Raw genomic sequence first — 20329 nt, forward strand, 5'->3', positions numbered from 1 at the left:
AAAACCACAACCAAACCGATATTATAGGTTTTATTTTTAATAGAATAGAAACTAAACCAACAAGGAATTCAATCGTTCCAATTTCAGTGTTTTTAGTTCACTTCAGCCAAATCGACAACCCTAGTCATTGTGACATATTAGGGAGTGTGCACTATGTATAAGACACAATAATAAATTGCTAGTTTGGTTCATTGTTAATTGCTATGAACAAGAGAAATACTGTCATTTATTGACAAAGTCAGAACTTGAAACAAATCATCAAACATGTACAAAAAAAGAAAATAACACCTCTGCATGATGTAGTAGCTCCAAATTAAATGAGGAACATAGGGCTACTAAGGCCCATCAAGTTGGTACTCATCAACCCATATGAAAGAATCTGGGTGATCCCCTTGACATGGGCATAAACAAATTAACCTAAAAGAGTATAGTTCTTTGAGATGTAAGCCATCCTTAATAATATCTAGCCCCTTTGCCAATGTGCAGGGTCGACATCCTCATTTGTATTCTCACTAAAAAGGTAGTATTTTAATAAAAGAAACTTGAACAATTACAAAAATCAAATCTTAGGAAGAGGGCCTTTCATCCTTACTGAACAAAAGAATGGAAAAAACCCACAAAGCAATGAAGGTACAAAATATAGAGCTATACAGACAACCCACAGAGCATAAATCCAAACAAATTGGTAAGATCAGCAAGCCTAGATTAAATTGTACCAATGCTACGCAAGACAATTGTCTCCACAGTCAGACCTGGACCAAATCCTAATAACACACCCCAATCAAACCCTTCTCCAGTAGTGATTTTCCCTTCCTTAAGAGATTTATTTCTCATCTCATCCAAAATGAACATCACAGTGGGGCTTGACATATTACCATATTCGCTCAACACTTTCCTTGATGCCTTTAGTTTTTCCTCCTTCAAACCAAGGGTCGCTTCCATCAGGTCCAAAATTGCCGGTCCACCAGGATGAGACACCCAAAAAATGGAGTTCCAATCACTAATACCAATCTTGTTGAATGCTTCCTCCAAGCATTTTCCGATGTTCCCAGAAATAGTTTTGGCTACATCCTTGGATAAGCTGATTGAAAGACCCGTTTGACGCAAGTGACCTTCAACCATATCATCTGAGTCTGGGAGAATTCGAGTACCTGCTGAGAAAAGTTGAAACAGTGGGCGTTCAACTGATGTGTCAGGATCTGCACCAACTATTAAAGCTGCAGCGCCATCTGCGAAGATTGCTTGCCCAAGTAAGGTGTGGAAGTCGGTCTCAGTAGGTCCTTTGAAGCCACTAACTGAGTTTAACTCCGAACAAACAACGAGGACACGAGCATCTTTATTGTTCTCAGCAAGGTCTTTGGCAACACGGAGGACACTGCCACCACCGTAGCAGCCTAGATGATACATCATCACACGTTTGACGGTCGGTGAAAGGCCAAGGAGCTTGATGAGTTGGAAGTCGGCACCAGGGGCATCAACACCAGAAATGGTAGTGAATACAATATGGGTAATCTTAGTTTTGGGCTGCCCCCACTCATTGATGGCTTTTAAAGCTGCTTCTTTAGCCAACTTAGGAACCTCAACAATCATAATATCTTGGCGTGCATCAAGTGTTGGAGCCGTAGAGTTGTAGAAGTTGGGGTTCTCCTCCATAATTTCCTCTGTCATGTAGAGATGACGTTTTCTGATTGTTGATCTATCACAGATTCGCTTGACCTTCTCCTTCAATTCAATCATGTGCTCATTCTTTGTGGATCTGAAGTAGAAATCTGGGAACTCAGACTGATAGACACAGTTGGATGGATTTGCTGTGCCAATGGCCAGTACTGTGGCTGGACCCTGTGAGCGCTGAGCTTCATAGATTTCTCCAACTGATCCCATTGCTTCTCTTGTTCTAAGATCGGAAATAGAGGAATGAATTAAGATAGAAGGGAAGGCTCTATATGTAGAAACTAGCAATGGATGATTTGATGAAATAGCAAGACAGATATGGTTGGGGATTTATAGAAGTCGGAAGCTTAGCTTATTGAATGGATCCATTGGGTGATGCAATCATATTAGACTTGGAAGTAGCCTTTTTTTGAAACCCATTATTTCTTTTGAAATAAAGTCAAAGAGGTTGTCCTTAAGAGTAATATGAGACTCCTTCATATTGACTTCTGTGGGTTACTAAATGGCATGTGAGATAACCGAGAGAGAACGGAGTTTCCTATGAATGTTTGACTTGATAGCATTGTTTTGGTTCTGTATAAAAATAAAAATAAAAATAAAAAATGTTACCTACAGGCGCCTTGTTTGACCAATTTGTGGACATGGGTGAAAGTATCTACTACAGATCATATATTTCTTCCTTCCTAGCTTAATAGACTTGAGGGAAAAGGAACGCTGACTAGTGCGAAAAGATCGGCACTGCCTCTGATCCTTTCTGCCTTTCTGTGGGGGAAATGCAGGGCTTTTCCGGGTTGGGCTGTGTCTGGGGCTTTGGACGTAGACACACGCCCAAGCACAGCATCAGTTAACGTTCTTTCTCCCTAAATAGAAAAATTAATTAAATTTTACATTCATATGTCTCACTGCTGTAATCGCCAAAGTTGAAAGGATGCATCCAAACTACTTTGATCTTCAATATCATCTCAACGGTAATACAGAAACAAAAAAAAAAAAAGTTTTAAAATTCTTTATAGGGAACCTGCAATTCATTTACAACAATTTCCAATCCTTGATGTTTACTTTTCATGCATCAATTCATGGTGATGGGGTCTATTAATTTGTAACTTTCTTGTTTTAGTTCTACCAAATCTCCAAAGCATGTCATTTGGTTTTTCTACATAGAATTTTTCAGGTAAAATTTTATGCCGAAACAAATGGGGTCTTAATTGTTTTTTTACTTGGACAATAGAGACCATATATCCATCTCCTGCATGTGGGGGGCGCATTTGGGGGCTTCATCTTGTCATTCCATTCGTTGGATTTGCAAAGTGGCAAATGCATTCACCTAGAGATTCCTCTCTACGTACGTGGGCCTCCAATCATCAATTTTATGACAACCCTTTTTAATTCTCGGTTGAAATTTTCCTATCTCTTGAACTTTTTTTCTATCATATGACAATTCAATTTCACACATGGGCCATCTATTTGCGTTGAGATCCCTTGCACGTACACTTTAGGTGCCAACACTTATTCCACTTATTGTCATTTGAGGGTGAAGAGGGATATTTATGACAACAAAATGGACAAGATTTGGCACATGAAGCATACTTTCAGATGAACGGACACGTAAAGAATTGACCCCCCCCCCCACCCCATATATTCATAGTAACAAAATTTGAGTACCAACTGAACACACTTAAGAATTATGCTGTAAGGAAACGTTTCGTTTCTGAATAATGAGAATGTGTTTGATCGATAATCCTTATTTAGGAGCATTTCATGACATATTTTTTGGGCTAAAAACATATTTGGAATGAGTATAACAATTTTTTTTTTCTTACATTTTATGCAAACTCATTTTTGACCCATTCCAAAATCATAATCCTCTTATCTAATATCATGCGTGTCTTACATACATTAGCTTGACCTATGTGCCATGTCCTCACCAATATAGTTACATTATGAAAATACGCTTAAGTACAAGTTAAAATACTTAAAGAAGCACACCAATGATGTGCAATGGAATGGTTTCATACGAAATCATTTTATGTAAAGAGGAGAGATTGTGTCACGACCCAAACCCATAAGGGCTAAGATCAGTGATGTCATACCTTAAACCATTATCTCACAAATTTCATAAAAATAAAATCCATAATTTCCCATATGGACAAACACGATAGAAGACTTTCATAAATGGGGGCCGGAAATCCAAAATAAAGTCCATAGTCCATTAAATGTCTTTTTTTTTCCCGGTAAACTAAGTCCATTAAATGTCCAAAGTATGTATGGTGGCTACAAATAAAAGCTAAACAAGTCTATTGCATGTGTCTCAAAACCATCTACTGAGATGGAATAAAATAAAACTTCAACCGGTAAATATAAGATTTTTCTTCTAAAATCCACATAATCTTCTGCCAATCCTTCGTTTAATGATCTTTAAGACAATTGGTGGAGTGAGTAATAAAGCCCAATGAGATAGCAACAAAGCACAAGCATGCTAGATAGGTAAAACACATAATATCATTCTTATAAAACATAAGTGAAACATTTGGCATCAACCAAATGCATACAAGATTCTCATATGGGGAAAGTATTGGTACATGGTAGATTCCATGCATCAATGCATTCAGTAGGGGTGGGGGGGTTTTATGATCATTTCGAATGAGCATTTATGTCCATTTGACGGTACTTCATACAGGCCGTGTATATGCACAACCGTGTATCAAAACTTCTACCTTCTCATATCATAAAACATTACTGAAACATGTAATTAAAGTCCATGGCTTCTACAAAGAAGACTGACTGCTACTGTGCACATAAATGACTGAGGTATGCTGTCATCTGTCTACCTACGATGCGGTTCCATCAGCAAATGGGGCCTACCATCATCAAACAAAGTTCTCATTGGCTAGGCGGGTAAAACATATACTCTTATTGGGTTTCGATTTCCACATGTTGTATCTTGAATCGAATTGAAATCCGATCCAAAAATCGAAATCAAACCAATTGACACCCTTAGAACAAGCTTCCTTATTATTTATATTTAGGAATATATTTGTACACGGAAGACTCTTCGATTAACTCTGTCAAATATGGCGTATAGGGCTGTTTATGTCATTTCGGATGGATAATTATACCAAATGATTGCATTTAATACCCATCGTGCATAAAAACTTTGTCTTTATAATTTTAAGGGAATTGTTTCCTGTTGAGGAAGCGTGGTCCTTGTGCGTGCAAGGCCAATCAGATCGCATGCAAAAGCTTTAGGTGGGCAGTCATTTCCACCTTTCATGTGGTGAGATGGTCATTTCACCCCCTTCCATTGTTGTACCATATGTTGTTTGTAGGAAAGAATGTATTGTGAACTAAAAAGCACCCTCACATCACATGTACACACATGAATCACATGACACACCCACACATAATTATTTGGCGTCCGTACTAATTTTACCCTTGTTTTTAATTTAGTTTTGGGAAAAATCTGGCTACTTAATTGGTCGTGTGGCCAATGTGACTCCTGCACTCAGACACAATATTGCGCTACCCCCATGGAAATGTGGAAATTCTGCCTAGATCGATGTTTGTATCTGTGCTCCCATTGGTCGGCGCGCATGCAGGCTCTAGAGGCCTAGATAACATTCTATCGCTAGTTGGTATCTATCGATAAGTTATCGGCCCATTAGGAATCGGAACCAACCCACCTAATAGCTTATTGGTCCAGTTATGGATCTATCGATAAGTTATTGGTCCAGTACCGGATCTATCAACTAGGAATCGGTGAAGCCGGAACAACTTCACATCATAACCCTATACATTATATAATTCTTAAGACTCAAGGTCATGAGAATTAAGGTCAAACCCTTTATATTTTTAGTCTTTTAATTTTGACTGGTACAACTTGTCTTAGACTCTCATATACTATTTTACCAAAGATTTGGTTGTAAATTTAAAGATCCATTTGAGACTGTTAACTTAAGAACATACCTTAAAGTAATCCTAACTTATGAAGTTGGTGATATTCCTACTTATTAATTAGGGTAAATTACATCTCGCTCCCCCGTACTTTGCCTTGATTACACATTCCTCCGCTCAACTTTTCCCAATTACATCTGTATCCCAACAGTTTACAATAAATTATTATACACCCATGCCGTTATCGTCCGTCAGTAAAGTCGTGACGTGGCTTAGAAATATTTTTTTTTAATCCCCAAACTAACCTTGGGTCCATGTTAGATGACTCTTTTACCCTTTTGATTAAAAATGATTCTTCTTCTTCTTCTTCTTGTTGCAACCCCATCCACCCCCACCCCTCTGCAATCCCTCCCTTTTATTGCAACTCCACCCCCTTTCAATCCCTTGTTGTTTCAGTCCATATTTTGAACCCCAACTTCTTTCATCCAACCCTGAACACCACTGTTGTGACAAATTCTGACTAGTGCTTCGGTTCGCCTGGTCGGGTCGTCCTTGAGTGGACCTGCACAAGCAATACCATAGAAAGACAAAGAAGTGCCGGCCTGAGCCGGTTAGTTCACTTCGATGCCTAAGTCAGAGCTTGCAATAGATAAATCTCAAGTTAGAGAGCTTAAGCTAAGCAAAAGTCCAGTCCCCACACCTATGCCTGGCATGGGTATTTATAGCTTTGAGTCACTAAACGGTACTCGAACTTTACCTATTTATAGATAATAACTTTGGTTCCATGTAATGCTTGGTGGCAGAATCCCTAACTGGCAAGTGTGCCCTAGGGTCATGCGGAATGTATGACTCTCAACTAACTGTGGTTAATTGTAGTGAGTTTATTGTTAACTTGGGTTAACCTGGGTCGTCCCAATGTGGGCGGCCAACCCGATCTGTGTGTTGGCCGAGCTGAAGATGGTCTTCTTCGGCCACGTGTTATGAGACGGTTGGTCTGGGACGTTTATGACTCATCATAGGCCTCCCACTCTTAGCGAGCGTGTTCGTTTGATAAGAGTAGGTCGGGTATGTCACGCTTTGAATCTTCTCAATCCGTTATCACGTTGATGCTCCGTGGGTGCATTAAATAGTAGCTGTACCGTTTCAGGAAGTGGGTGTCAGTTGCGTGACGTGTCGCTTCTTGATCTGACACGTGGCATCTCGTCATCCTTAGCCTTGGGCATATGAATCATCGTGCATTTTTGGCCGTTCGATTAATGATTCTTGGTCTTTAGATCCCCGGGCTTTCCCGCCCTTTTTTCCTATAAAAGGGGCGCTCTCTCTTCGCCCTTCCATAGTTATTTCCGTCATCTTTGCTCTCGGTGTTCTCATACTCGAGATTTCATTACTTTCAGGATTTCTTCGCTTTTGGGACCCAGCTTCCTCCTCTTCTCACGATTAATCCTTTCTCCTCCTTCGAGAGTAAGTATGTCGTCCAATAGTGATTTCGAACCTATTCCCGAAAAGGGGGGGGATCAAAGGTTTTAGTAAGGATAGCGATCCAGAAGGTTCTTCCCAGGAATCTCTTTATGATTCGAGTGAGGGTGAAGAAGTTATGTCCCGATCTGTCAAAGAACCATCGGCCCAGCCAACTTTTGTCCCTCCTGATTGCTTTGGGGCAGAGGCCTCTGGTCGTGTATACGATGATAGAATTGCTGTCCCATCTAGTTGACCTGACCACGAAGAAGGGCAGGGATCAGTAGACCATGACGGTGAGGGTTCTTCCGATCCCGATAATGCAAAAGTGGCAGGAGCGGTGTATGTGGAACCCCACAAACGGGTTCCTCAGAAGGTTGAGGACTACGAATGCACATACACTGACGTTGCAGTAGCTGCGCTTAGGAAGAAATATTATATTCCACCCGACGTGGTTATCCGTCGCCCGAACCGACATGAGAGGGCTAGTTCTCCTTGTTTTCCTGAGGTCTGCATCCATATGGATGCCCTCAAGGCTGGCCTCAGATTCCCTGTTCACCCCTTCGTTGTTGATGTTCTGGACCATTGGGGTTTGGCGCCCGGTCAGGTCATGCCAAACTCATGAAAGATCATTTTTAGCTTTTTTATTTATTTATCCGTTGGTGATCGCGTGCCGACCATCCCCCTTTTTGCCTACTTTTATTGTTTGAAGAAGTACAATGAGGGTTGGTGTTTTTTCACCCGCCGCGACCTTGGCGACACATGGAAGCAGTTCAAATTTTTTGACGAAGTCCCACCGTCCAACAAGTATTGGAAAGGAAAATTTGTTTTTGCAGTCATCCCAGCCAATCCATTAAGATCGGGGTGGCCAAAAATTGATCTTCGGGTCCGGAATCGTTTGGTTGGTCTGACCCGAGTAGAGCAAGAGTCGGTGAAAGCCATTCTTCTGGGCCCCAAGTTTGATGTGCGAAACCTTCACTTTGAGGTCTTCCTCGTCAAATGGGGTCTTAGTCCGGGTCAGTCCAACCCATCCCCCTTTCTCTCTTAATTTTTATTTGTTTGAATATCGTTGTTCATTTTTGTTGAATATCTCTCTTTGTATGCTCAGTGAAGCTCGATCCTGCCCGTCTTGACTCCATTGCTAAGAAGCAGAGGGCCGCCAAAGAAAGTGATAAGGCCCCCGATGAGGTTGCAAAGACCCGTCCCGAGCAAACTACTAGCTCAGGAATCTAAAAACAGAAGGAAAAGGAAAGAGAGAAAGAGAGAGAGAAAGGTAAGAGCACAATCGAGGTGAAGGGGATGGGTCAGACCCCTCCTCCTAAAGGAAACAGAAATAAAAGGAGGGTTGGTGATGCGGGTCTTCCCGATGATCATGGAAGAAGTAAGAAGTAAGAGGACGGGAGTTTGTCACTCCCCCTCAGTTCAGATAATCTACCGCTTGCGGATCGGCCTGCTACAAATCGACCCGATATTTTTAACCCACGGTGGGTTTTGACTCCTACTGACTCAGCCACCGCCAACTGCTCGGTGGCTTAGGAATTGTTGGTGAAGGGGCGTCTTCCTCGAGACGTGGCTTCTATGAGGTCTCTGTCTCACAGTCGTTTTGTTGACATTGCCTACAAGGAGCTTGCCCAGGTATTGATTCTTCATGCTTCCCGTCCTGTCTTGCTCCCTTTCTTGCTCTTCGTTTTGTATCTTCATCTTGATGTTCCCGACTTCTTTCTAGGGTCTTCTTTACTCTGTCGACACGGTAAAATGGGTCGAGTATTTGATGGAGACCAATCGTAAGCTCACCCAGGAGTTGAAGGATGAGCGGTCTTTTATTGAGACTTTAAGTAAAAGCAAGGCGGAGACTGAGGGTGAGATGACCAAGGTTCGAGTCGAACTATCTTCATGCCTCGTGGAGAAAAGCGCATTGTTGAATGAGCAGACATTGCTCAACGATAGTATCAATACCAGGCTAGGTCGTCTAAAGACCAATTGAAGAAGACTTTTGAGCAGGCAGTGGCTACTGCCTGGGTCGAGGCAGTTGAAAGTTCAAGTCTTCAGAGGAGTTTGTTAATTTGGTCTATGCATACAACGGGGAGGCCTTCAGGCTTGGAGTCCACACCACCTACCACCATATTTATAAGTCCAACCCCGAATATAGTTTTTCTAACTTTGATCAATACAATCCGGCCACAGAGAAGAGGGTGGCAGATGCTGAGGAGGAGGAACTGAAGGCGACTCTAGAAGACACCATTCCCGAGGCCTCCGAAGCGACGGTGCTGGCGGATGACCCAAAGACTATTGATGTGGACACCTCTTCCTGAACCCCTCCTACCGACCTTGCCAAGAATCAAACCGGCCCTTCTTCTCCAGATAATGTTGATGTAGTGGTGGTGTAATCCATCTTTTTATCATGTTTTTCTTTGTTTTTTCTTTTTTAATGTAAATTTTTCTAAGTGTTTTTGATCAGGTCGGTGATGCCGACTTCTTTTTTGTAATTTTATATATATAAGTTAATGGAATCGCCTTTCTTGCAACCGTGTGCTTCATTTATATCTCGTTGTATGCTTAATGCCTCATGGGTGAGGACTTTTTTTTTGGTACCCGATCTTTAGATCGGGTATCCTTATCTTAAGAAGCTTTTGACATAGATAGTGTTAAATCCATGTCCAAAATTTGGTTTAAAATCCGGTCTAACCACCGGTCTGGTTTAAACCTTTTGTGTAGAACTAGGAGTGGAGTACGCTCGTGAACTGTGGGTCATAATACTCAAGCCATCACACAAGACTGTCGACCGCGAAATGGGAGAAGTCATCGAGGAAAGATTCACCGTCAGAGACAGGGGGAAAAATCATCCACGAAAGCATATTCTTGGAATTCCCTTATGATGGGATCCATGGGGCCCGCACCTGAATCACCCTTATCCACTTAGCGATGATTGGGAGTAAGTCACTATTTGAGTAATTCATGCCTATGCATGACCATTAATAAACATAAGAACTAGAATGGGCTTGGGCTTAGGACCTTAGCCTCTTTCTAATTGTAACTAGAACTTAGGCCATGGTCTATGGGCCCCAGTGGATCCAATGGCCCAATGACTTAAACTAGACCTTGGGCTTATACCTAACCAAACAAGCCCCTAAGAAAATGGACCTAAGGACCTAAGACTAACCGAACAAGACCTAATGCCTAGATGGGTTATTAAAGACCCAAAACTACTATTCACTTCACATTACAATCCTAAATCGTGGAGAGGAGAGGAGAAGAAGAAAGAAGAAAAGGAGAAGAAGAAAGAAGAAGAAGAGGAAGAAGCAAGGAGAAGGAAGAAGTGTGGTGGAGCTCAACCTACCACCATCAACCCTTGGTTAGTCTCTTTCTCTCTCTCTCTCCATCTCTCTTTTCCTAATCCTATTACCTAGGGTTTGAATCGGTTGAGCACACCTTGAGTGCTCCATCTACTCAATTGGAAGGCCATTAATGGTTGACCTTGTGTCTTATGGGGATACCTAACCTCACATTGAGCCTCTCTCCCTTTACATCTATTCCTATTAACTAGGGTTTTGGGGATGAACTACCATTGATGGATCATTACTTACCTAAGTAAGGAAGCCATGAATGGATAGTGTCATTCTCAAGTAATGTGAGCCAATGAACCCTTATGATTTCAATTTCACTTTAAACCCCTCTCCATTTAATGGCCCTAAGTTGGGGTTTTATCTTCATTTATGGGTTTCACCAACCCTTATAGCAAACCATGGTGTTGTGGCTTTAATAACATCCAACAATGTTGGGTGGAGCCTTACAAACCCCTATACTCATCTCCTATGAGCTTCTCCCTCATGTGTGCCTTAGTGAAGGAATCCATTTAATCATTGGATTCATGGACCCAAGTTATTGATGTACATTAGCACCTTTGATGGAGCAATACTCATGGCCAATAAGCCCTAAAGAACCTTAGGTATACCCCATTTTGACCCAAATTAGTGGACAACCAAAACCATTTTCGTAATGGTATGAACAGCAAGATCAGCGGTGATAGGCACATGGACAGGCAGATGATATAGCCTTGCTGTATGTGTCGGTCCTCTGTTTTCAGCCTTGTTTGATAACTTGTGGGGCCCAACTCTTCTGGCCCTAAAACACTAACCTCACCCCCACATTGTGCACCCTCTTTAGGTTGACTCACCCGGCTTGGGGGCGTATTAGTACGTGGGATGGTGGGCTTGGCATTGATCGTCGATTTGACGAACTCAGTGTTAACAGCTAATCGAGAATCAAGGTGAGTGAGTTAAGCAAACGGTTTAATTTATGGAATGTTTGTGTGTCGTGTCTTGTGAATGCCATTCATGCATGTGTGCTATTGTATATAATTATTATTAAGATGTAGGATGATATACGGGTTTAGATGTTGATAGGACTTTACATTCTTTGTCTTGCGATATTATTTATTCTATTGCACTATGGTGTGAATGGTATTGGATTTAGTTATGGGACTCGGGTGCCGGTTGGTGCTGGACTCGGGGTTTCCATAATGTGGATTCACTCATGGCATGTAGATCTAGGGCTTCGGAAGCGGGATTCAAGTGCCGGTGGGTGTTGGGCTTGGGATTTTTGTACTTACAATTGCATTAGAGTTGTCTACTGCATTAGGTGGAAATGGGGTGGTGATCGGCCGACCGCTTTCGGTAATCACATTCCGTACTTGTATGTGTATGTATAGGCTAGAGAGGCGAGAGGATAGCCGGCCGACTGTCTTTTGGTACTATGGACTCGACCTCTGGCTTATGCATGTGTGTACCCTTTTCATACAATAGATGCATTTGGCTAGGATAATGTACCCCGTACTACACCCCTTACCAACAGGGGGTAAGGTGTTAGTTAATCGATGGTAATATCCTGTGTGATGGAATTACCATTCTCAAAACTCGGGAGAACATCGGTGAGTTCGCGGGATAGGGAAGGAGCTAGGGTTATTATGGGGGTTTGCGTATATCTCTTGGTGGAGATTGGTATTGCAGGCTTCCAACCGTAACTCGGGTTTGTCATCGTCGGTATATCATCCGCTTATGGTACCGACATCGGGGATGCTACCTAGGGTGTTGCAGTAATACTTTACCAGACTTAGGCATTGTTTGTTAGGTGGATAATAATAAAATTTAACTTCATCATGCGTTCATGTGGCATGATTGTAAACTATATATGATGTGTGGATTATCTTGGTGGTATGGGAGGCTGTGGGATTCGCTTATCATGTTTGGTTTGCAATCAAACTCATTCATTATTATTATTGTATATGCTTGTGTGGTTTAACCACTCATTAGGCTCAGTAGAGCTCACTCCTCGAGGAGACATATTTTTTTAGATGATTGCAGAAACATTCGAGCAGGACGACGCAGAGTTTGAGACTCTTGAAGAAGGTCACGAAGATTGGTAGACTCCGGAGATAGTGGAGCATGGACCGGAGTGCTACTGCGTGGTTTGTTCCTCGAGGGAACAGTGATTCATTGCCGGTGGCCATCTTTTGATGCACTTTGATATCTATCTTTTGATTCAAAAGTGTATTCTTTTAGATTCCTTTCATGTTTATTGTATTATTATACATTAGGTAATACATAGGTCTTGACCAAGAACTAGTAGCTTATCACACCGTTCAATTGAATCAAAGAAGCCCCGGAATGAATTGTACTTGAAGGGGTAAATTTGAACAGCCAATATTTTATATGTTATCACATAGCTTCTGCTAACTCGGATGTTATTAATATTATTTCTTTTCTTCTTACCTATTATTTGTCGTTGTGAATGAATTAGTCTTTGATACTGCATCAGTGATTCTAGTGGTTGGGGAGCGTAGTTGTACACTTTGGTTGCATTTCTCGTGGTTCAGGGATGGGGGTGTAACAGATAGTGAATATTGGAAGAATTGATGTATATTCCTTGTATATTACTTCTTCTATGCTACAAAATATTAATCAAGTAGAAATAATTGCAGCTATCAAGTAGAAATAATTGCAGCTAAGTCCCTCTGTTCGGGTCAGGAATTTTATTGAAAGAACCTTCTTAGATTTAAAGAGTTCCAAGGTCTTGGGATGTCCTCACTCCTCGGAGTTTTCAGGTGATTCGTGCCTGGCCGGATCACCTTGGAAACTATGTAAGGCCTTCCTAGTTCGGGGAAAGCTTGTTGATGTTGCCGGGGTCAGATGCGCTGGTTTTTCGGAGTACTAAATCCCAACCCTGAACAGTCGTGGTCGTACTCGGGAACTGTAGTATCAGACTGTGCGCTGCTGGTATGCTTGATTCCTGATCAGCGCCTCTTCTCTTACTTCGTCCAGGAAATCAAGGTTTACACGTAACCCATCCTAGTTGGCTTTTTCATCAAAATGCGCGACCCGATGTGACGTGACCACGACCTCGATCGGGGTCAAAGCTTCCTTTCCATAGGCTAACCTGAATGGGGTCTCCCCTGTGGGTGTTCGGACTGTTGTTCTGTAAGCCCATAATACGCTGGGTAACTCGTCAACCCATTTTGCCTTTACTTTTTGCAGTCTTTTCTTGATCCCGTCCAGTACTGTTTGGTTCGTGACTTCCACCTGGCCATTACATTGAGGTGTTGCAATGGCCGTTCTTTTGTATTCGATATGATAGTGTGCACAAAATGCCTTGAACGCTGGATTAGTAAATTATTTTCAATTGTCTATGAGCAATACCTTGGGGAGCCCGAACCGGTATATGATCTTGTCGCGAAAGAACTTCTCCATGTTTTTCTCAGTGATGGTTGCCAGGGGTTCTGCCTCCACCCATTTTGTGAAATAATCAATTGCCACAACCAGATATTTCCTATTTCCTGATGCTGGGGTGAAATTCCTGCGCAGATCCATCCCCCACATTACAAATGGTATAGGGCTGAGCAAAGAGGTCAGGGGCATCGCTGGTCGATGCGGCACTGGTGCAAATAACTGACACTGTTCGCAGGTTTTTACATAATTCACCGCTTCCTCTTGCATTTTGGGCTAGTAGAAGCCCTGCCTCAGTATCTTGTATGCCAGCGCCCGACCTCCCAAGTGATTTCCATAGATCCCTTCATGTACTTTAGCTAAGGCGTATTGTGCCCCTGCCGACCCGAGGCATCGTAGCAGCGGAGCACTTACCGACCTCTTGTACAGCACACCATCGACTAACATGTATCAAGATGCTCTTCTCACCACCTTTTGTGCTTCGGCTCGGTCACCCGGCAACATGTTATCTTTTAAGTAGGCCATTATTGGATCCATCCAATAAGGCCCTTCTTCGATCATGTTCACCTGCAGCTCTTCTTTATATGATGGTTGGTCCAGGCTTTCTATATAAATTGAGCTGTCTAGGCTTCCCCACCCCTTTGTCGATAGTCTTGACAGGGCATCCGCTGACCCATTCTTACTCCGAGGTATATTACTTATTTTGAAGTACTTAAACGCCAAGCTAAGTGCTCGGGCCTTCTCCAGATATCTGGTCATCCTTTCTTCTCTGGCTTCGTAACTCCCCCGAAGTTGGTTGACCACAAATTGAGAATCGCTATAAACTGTCAGATGCCTGACCTGGACTGCTCGTGCCACCCTTAATCCTGCCAGTAATGCCTCATATTTTGCTTCGTTGTTGGATGCAGTGAAACAAAATCTTAGAGCGTATTGGATTTTAAAGCCCTCGGGACTGATCAATATTAGACCTGCTCCACTTCCCATGGAATTATTTGACCCATCAACTTACAAGGACCATGAGACCGGGTCGGCTCCTTCTATGTCTTCCGCTTCCTCGCTTCGAGTGCATTCTACTACGAAGTCAGCCAGGCTCTGACCCTTTGATGGCCATTTGGGGTTTGTATGTGATACAATGTTCACTGAGTTCAATGGCCCACCCGACCAGTCGACCAGCAAGGTCGGGTTTATGCAAGACTTTCTTTAGGGGTTGATTGGTTAACACTGCAATTGGATGGCTTTGGAAGTAAGGGCGGAGCTTGCGCGCTACCACCACCAGGGCAAATGCCATTTTCTCGACTTGGAGGTACCTCACCTCAGCTCCCATCAACACATGATTGACATAATAGATCGGTTGCTGGGTTCTTCCATCTTCTTCCGTCCTGATCAGGACTGCGCTTACTGCAACTACCGACGCGGCCAGGTATAGTTGTAAGTCTTCTCCCTGGACGGGTCGGGCTAACAATGGTATTCTTTACAAATACTCTTTCAACTTCTCAAATGCTTGGTGACATTCTGATGTCCATCGGAAGTCCTTAGGATTTCAGAGATTCTTCAAGGTGTCGAAGAAAGGTAGGCATTTATCCCCGGCTTGGGCCATAAACCTATTGAGGGCAGCAACCCTTCCTGTTACTCTCTGTATTTCTTTAATGGTTCGGGGTGGCCCCATCTTTTGTATGGTCGTAATTTTGTCGAGGTTTGCTTCTATGCCCCTCCTGGACACTATATACTCGAGAAATTTTCCTGAGGCTACCCCGAAGATACACTTTGTTGGGTTAAGCTTTATTTTATTCACCCGCAGACACTGGAAAGTCTCACTCAGGTCGGTGATGTGGTGATCAGCTTTGACGCTTTTGACTAGCATATCATCAATGTAAACCTCCATATTCCTCCCAATCTATGGTCTAAAAATTCGGTTTACCGTTCTCTGGTATGTTGCTCCTTCATTCTTCAGCCCAAAGGGCATTACTTTGTAGTAGAAGTTTCCTTATTCAGTTTTGAACGCTGTGTATTCTTGGTCATCCTCGTTCATCATTATTTGGTTGTACCCTGAGTATGTGTCCATAAAGCTTAGCATCTCGTGTCCAGCAGTTGCATCAATCAGCTGGTCTATGCGGGGTAGGGGGTAGCAATCCTTTGGACATGCTTTGTTCAAGTCTGTGAAATCCACACACATCCTCCATTTACCATTGGACTTCGGGACCATGACCACATTGGATAGCCAGGTCAGGAATTCTATTTCCTGTATAAAACCCGAGTCCTTCAATTTTTGTACTTCTACTTCTAGAGCTACCAACCTTTCTATAGCGAAGTTTCTTCTCTTCTGTTGGACAGGTCGGCATCTTGGGTTAATATTGAGGCGATGCTCCGCGATGCTTCTTGGGATCCCAGGCATGTTTGTTGTAGACCAAGCAAAAATGTCAGCATTGGCCCTTAGAAATGCTATTATCATGGTCTTCTGTTCATCCTTGAGCTAACTCCCGATCTAAACTGTTCGGTCTGGAATTTTGTCAGTAATCAGGACTGCGATCACTTCCTCCATAGGTTCTCCCCTTTGTGTAACCAGTTCATCCCTATAATCGGGTATGTCAATGGTAAGGGCCATACCTCCACAGTCATTTTTTTGCTTAACGAAATTAGCACAACATTCTCTTGATTTTTTCTAGTCCGTTTGGCATTTTCCAACTCCATTAGGGGTAGGAAACTTGATCTTTAAGTGCTTAGAAGATACTACGGCTCCAAGAGTGTTGAGGCGGGTCTTCCCAGAATTACGTTAAAGGTCGATACCGATCTTACCACCATGAAATTTACTTCAACAATGATCTTGTTAGGGTACTTTCCTACCGTCACTGGCATCGTTATGCTTCCTTCTATTTTTGCTGCTGCTCCTGAGAAGCCATATAGGTTGGTTCCATCTGGTGTGAGGTCCTCATCTCCCAAGCTGAACTGCTTAAAGGCTTGATATGACAATAAGTTAACTGAAGCTCCAGTATCTACTAAAATCCTATAAACAACTCGGTCTTTAATGATCATCTGCAGCACAATCGCGTCATCATGGGGCCAGCTCACTCCCTCCATATCTTTGTTAGTGAAGGATATGATCGGGTTAGTCTTCGCGATCTTACAAGTTGTTTCGACAACTCCAACGAATCGGGCATGTGCCTTGGCCTTTCTTATTGACTCTTGTCCTGGCCCCCCCAATATGGTGAGGATGGGAGCTGCCAGGGGTCTGCTCGATTGCCCGATTTCCCTGGTGGGCTCATTCCTCTTCTCAGTTGCCCTTTCTTTCTCCTTCTCATGCCTTCGGTCATCTCTCTGCTGATCTCTTCGATCGTCTCTCCCACTCTGCCGCTCCTCGGGTCAGGATTCTCTCCTTTTGTCTACATACTTTGATAGATGCCCGTCCCAGATAAGGTTTTCAATTTCCCTCTTCAGCTGCCTGCAGTCTTCCATATCATGGCCAGTATCCCTATGAAATCGGCAATATTTTCTCGAATTTCTATCCTCGGGTTTTGAAAACATGGGTCCTGGCCGGTTCAACAACCCTTTGTTTTCTATTTACATCAATATCTTTGTCCTCCTTGTGTTGAGTGGCGTGTACTCGGGACTGGGAGCCCTGTCAGCTTGGGGCTTCCTGTCATCTTTCTTCTCCACCTTCTTTTCTTCTTTCTCTGTCATTTTCTTCTTTTTCATGACTCTGGTTGCCTCGTTCCGGGCTGTAATGATCTCTGCCATGTTGGCAAATTGGTGACACCGAATGATCAGTTCAGTCATGTTGTGTGCCTTATTCAATATCAGGGATTTTATCAATTCAATGTCGATTATCCCGCTCTGCAGCACGTTGAATGCAACCTAGTCATCCAGGTCGGGTATGTCAAGTAACTCTCTGTTAAACCTGGAGACAAAGTCTCGAATTGTTTCATCCCTCCATTGCTTGATAGCCAACAGGTTAGCTACTGTTTTCTTCTACCGAATGCTGCTCTGGAATCTAGTAACAAAAGCTCGAGATAACTCAGCAAAGCCACTAATTGACCTTGGCCTGAGATGCGAGAACCAGTAGGTGGCAGCCCCCTTCAATGACGCTATGAAGAACCTACAAGATGCTGTATCCGATCCTCTGTACACCATCATGACTGAGTTGAAGTAATTTATATGGTCGATCGGGTCTGCTGAACCATCATACAACACGAAGGCGGGAACCTTGAACCCCTTTAGTAACTTTGCTTCCATGATTCCCTCGACAAAGGGGTGTTGATTTGACACAGTCAGCATCTCCTCTATCACATTTTTCCCGAAGCTTCGCAGTCGGTCATCAAGATCTTTCAGGCGGCGCCCAATCTCGACGTCCTTGGGATGGTAAGATCCGCGCACGCTTCCTTCCCAGGGGGAATTCCTTTGTTCTGATCTCCCCCGGGGGGTATGACAGGCGACCTTTCTCGTATCCTCCTTGGGCTTCAGACCAATCGGGCTGGCGATCTTACTCGTCGCTCCTATATTGAGCCTTCTCGCCCCCTCCTCAAACTTTGAGCCGATTAGGTAGGTGACCTTGCCCGATGTTCTTACACTTGGTCCTCTTATCCTCTCCTCGGTGAAGGTGAGACCCCTCTCCTTCCTCTGGCAGTACTGGCCCTACTTTCACTCCGGTAGGCGCTCTGCTCCTCTCGTTGCGGAGGTGGCTGATGCGGAGGTTGTTGCTGATCAGGCTCTCCTTGTATAATCCTTCTCAACATCGTATTTGTCTCCGCGAGCTGGAGATGCAGGTCATGCACTTGCGCGTTGGTAGCGGGTGTGTTGGGGTTGAAATACTGAACTCCTGGAACATCCGGTATCGGCCTTGGCCCTCCACCCTGGATCCCATAGATCGATAGTGGGGGTGGTGGAGGCAGGTTCTCTCCGACTGCCAGTTCGGGTGACCGTCGTATCCGGGCTAGTCTCAGCAAGAGCATCGCCCTTGCAACTTGCCGAGTGATCGGGCCTCTCTCCACTTGAATCTCGTCCTGAGGCGGGCTTGCCGCCGCCCTGCTCTTTCGTCAGTGATAACTATTTCCTCGCTCCACAATCATGTCACACGACTCTTTGTGACGTTTCCCATAGACAACGCCAATCTATTATGATAAATTTTGACTAGTGCTTCGGTTAGCCTGGTCGGGTCATCCTTGAGTGGACCTGCACAGGCAAAACCACAGAAAGATAAAGAAGTATCGGCCTGAGCTAGTTAGTTCACTTCGATGCCTAAGTCAGAGCTTGCAACAGAAAAATCTCAAGTTAGAGAGCTTAAGCTAAGCAAAAGTCCTGTCCCCATACCTATGCCTGGCATGGGTATTTATAGCTTTGAGTCGCTAAACGGTACTCAAACTTTACCTGTTTATAGATAATAACTTTGGTTCCATGTAATGCTTGGTGGCAGAATCCCTAACTGACACGTGTGCCCTAGGGTCATGCATACTGTGTGATTCTAGGGTCATGCGGAATGTATGACTCTTAACTAACCATGGTTAATTATAGTGAGTTTATTGTTAACTTGGGTTAACCTGGGTCGTCCCAATGTGGGCGGCCGACCCGATCTGTGTGTTGGCCAAGCTGAAGATGGTCTTCTTCTACCACGTGTTACGAGACAGTTGATCTAGGATGTTTATGACTCATCAACCACAATTACACCCTATTTTCTAACTTTGTTACATAAAAAATAAGAGAAGAGACCATACTCTGTTCTGGCTGCAAATACCTCTACTAGCAAAGAAGTAGCATGTTCTAGGGTCAAAAAGAATACAAGGTGTTCCATCTTTGCGCTCTAGTGTGGCAGATTGCCTGTGATATGATTCAATTGGCTTTCAACTTTGTGGTCACCAACTGATCAAGGGATTCAGATATAGTGATTTCTTTACAACCATCAAATGGTGAAATGGCCTTACACTTACAGTTTTCATGTTTAGTAGTTTTCATGTTTAGTTACTATTGGAAATAAAGATCTTTCTACTACCATAAGAATTAATAAACATTCACGATTAGTGCAAATCTTTAGACAATAGAAGTGACGATGGTGCAAGGAATTTCTACCATGATGAACTACTAAAGCTGGTCCCTTGGTTCCTATTGTTTAGTGTAAAAGACATGTCTTTCTTATTGTTCTTTTTATTCCAATGCAGCTTCTTGTTCTCTGTGGGATTGCTGTATGAGATTAACAAGATTTCGGGGGTGATGTATTCCACAAATGAGGGCAAAACGAACAGGCATTAAGCAAAGAGCTTTGAGTTGAACCACAATAGCTCATCAATTTCTATTTTTGGTAGACATCTTATGTGAACCTTGTTGTCTTTCTTAAATGATGTAACTTTCTTATCCTTCAATATATTAGACTCTGTTTTCCATAAGGGGAATTTGAAGATATGCTTGTTGAAGTTTTTTACATAGTTTTCTAAGAGTAATATGAATCCTAGTTGCATGAGTTAGCATGATCTCCAATTCTCTTGTTTTGAAGCCCTCACAGCTTTTGGAACTGAATGCTAGAACACGCAAGGGTTTTGTCAAGCCCAAATCCGTCCCCATACAGATCTTTAGAACACGATTGAATCAAAATAAACAGGGAAAGCAAAGTG

General features: G+C 43.1%; 1 protein-coding gene across 1 annotated transcript; it reads right to left on the bottom strand.

The window, feature by feature from the left end:
* Positions 1-686: 686 nt before the first annotated feature.
* On the bottom strand, positions 687-17392 carry LOC122663604 (chalcone synthase-like). Its single transcript, XM_043859204.1, has 2 exons — positions 17388-17392; positions 687-1886 (listed from the first exon to the last, which is right to left on the bottom strand). The coding sequence occupies exon 2, from the start codon at positions 1879-1881 to the stop codon at positions 706-708; it is 1176 nt and encodes a 391-aa protein (XP_043715139.1). The 5' UTR covers positions 1882-1886; positions 17388-17392; the 3' UTR covers positions 687-705.
* Between the last annotated feature and the right edge of the window lie 2937 nt (positions 17393-20329).

This window comes from Telopea speciosissima, chromosome 6 (genome assembly GCF_018873765.1).
Source record: "Telopea speciosissima isolate NSW1024214 ecotype Mountain lineage chromosome 6, Tspe_v1, whole genome shotgun sequence".
In the NCBI taxonomy this organism is placed as follows: domain Eukaryota; kingdom Viridiplantae; phylum Streptophyta; class Magnoliopsida; order Proteales; family Proteaceae; genus Telopea; species Telopea speciosissima.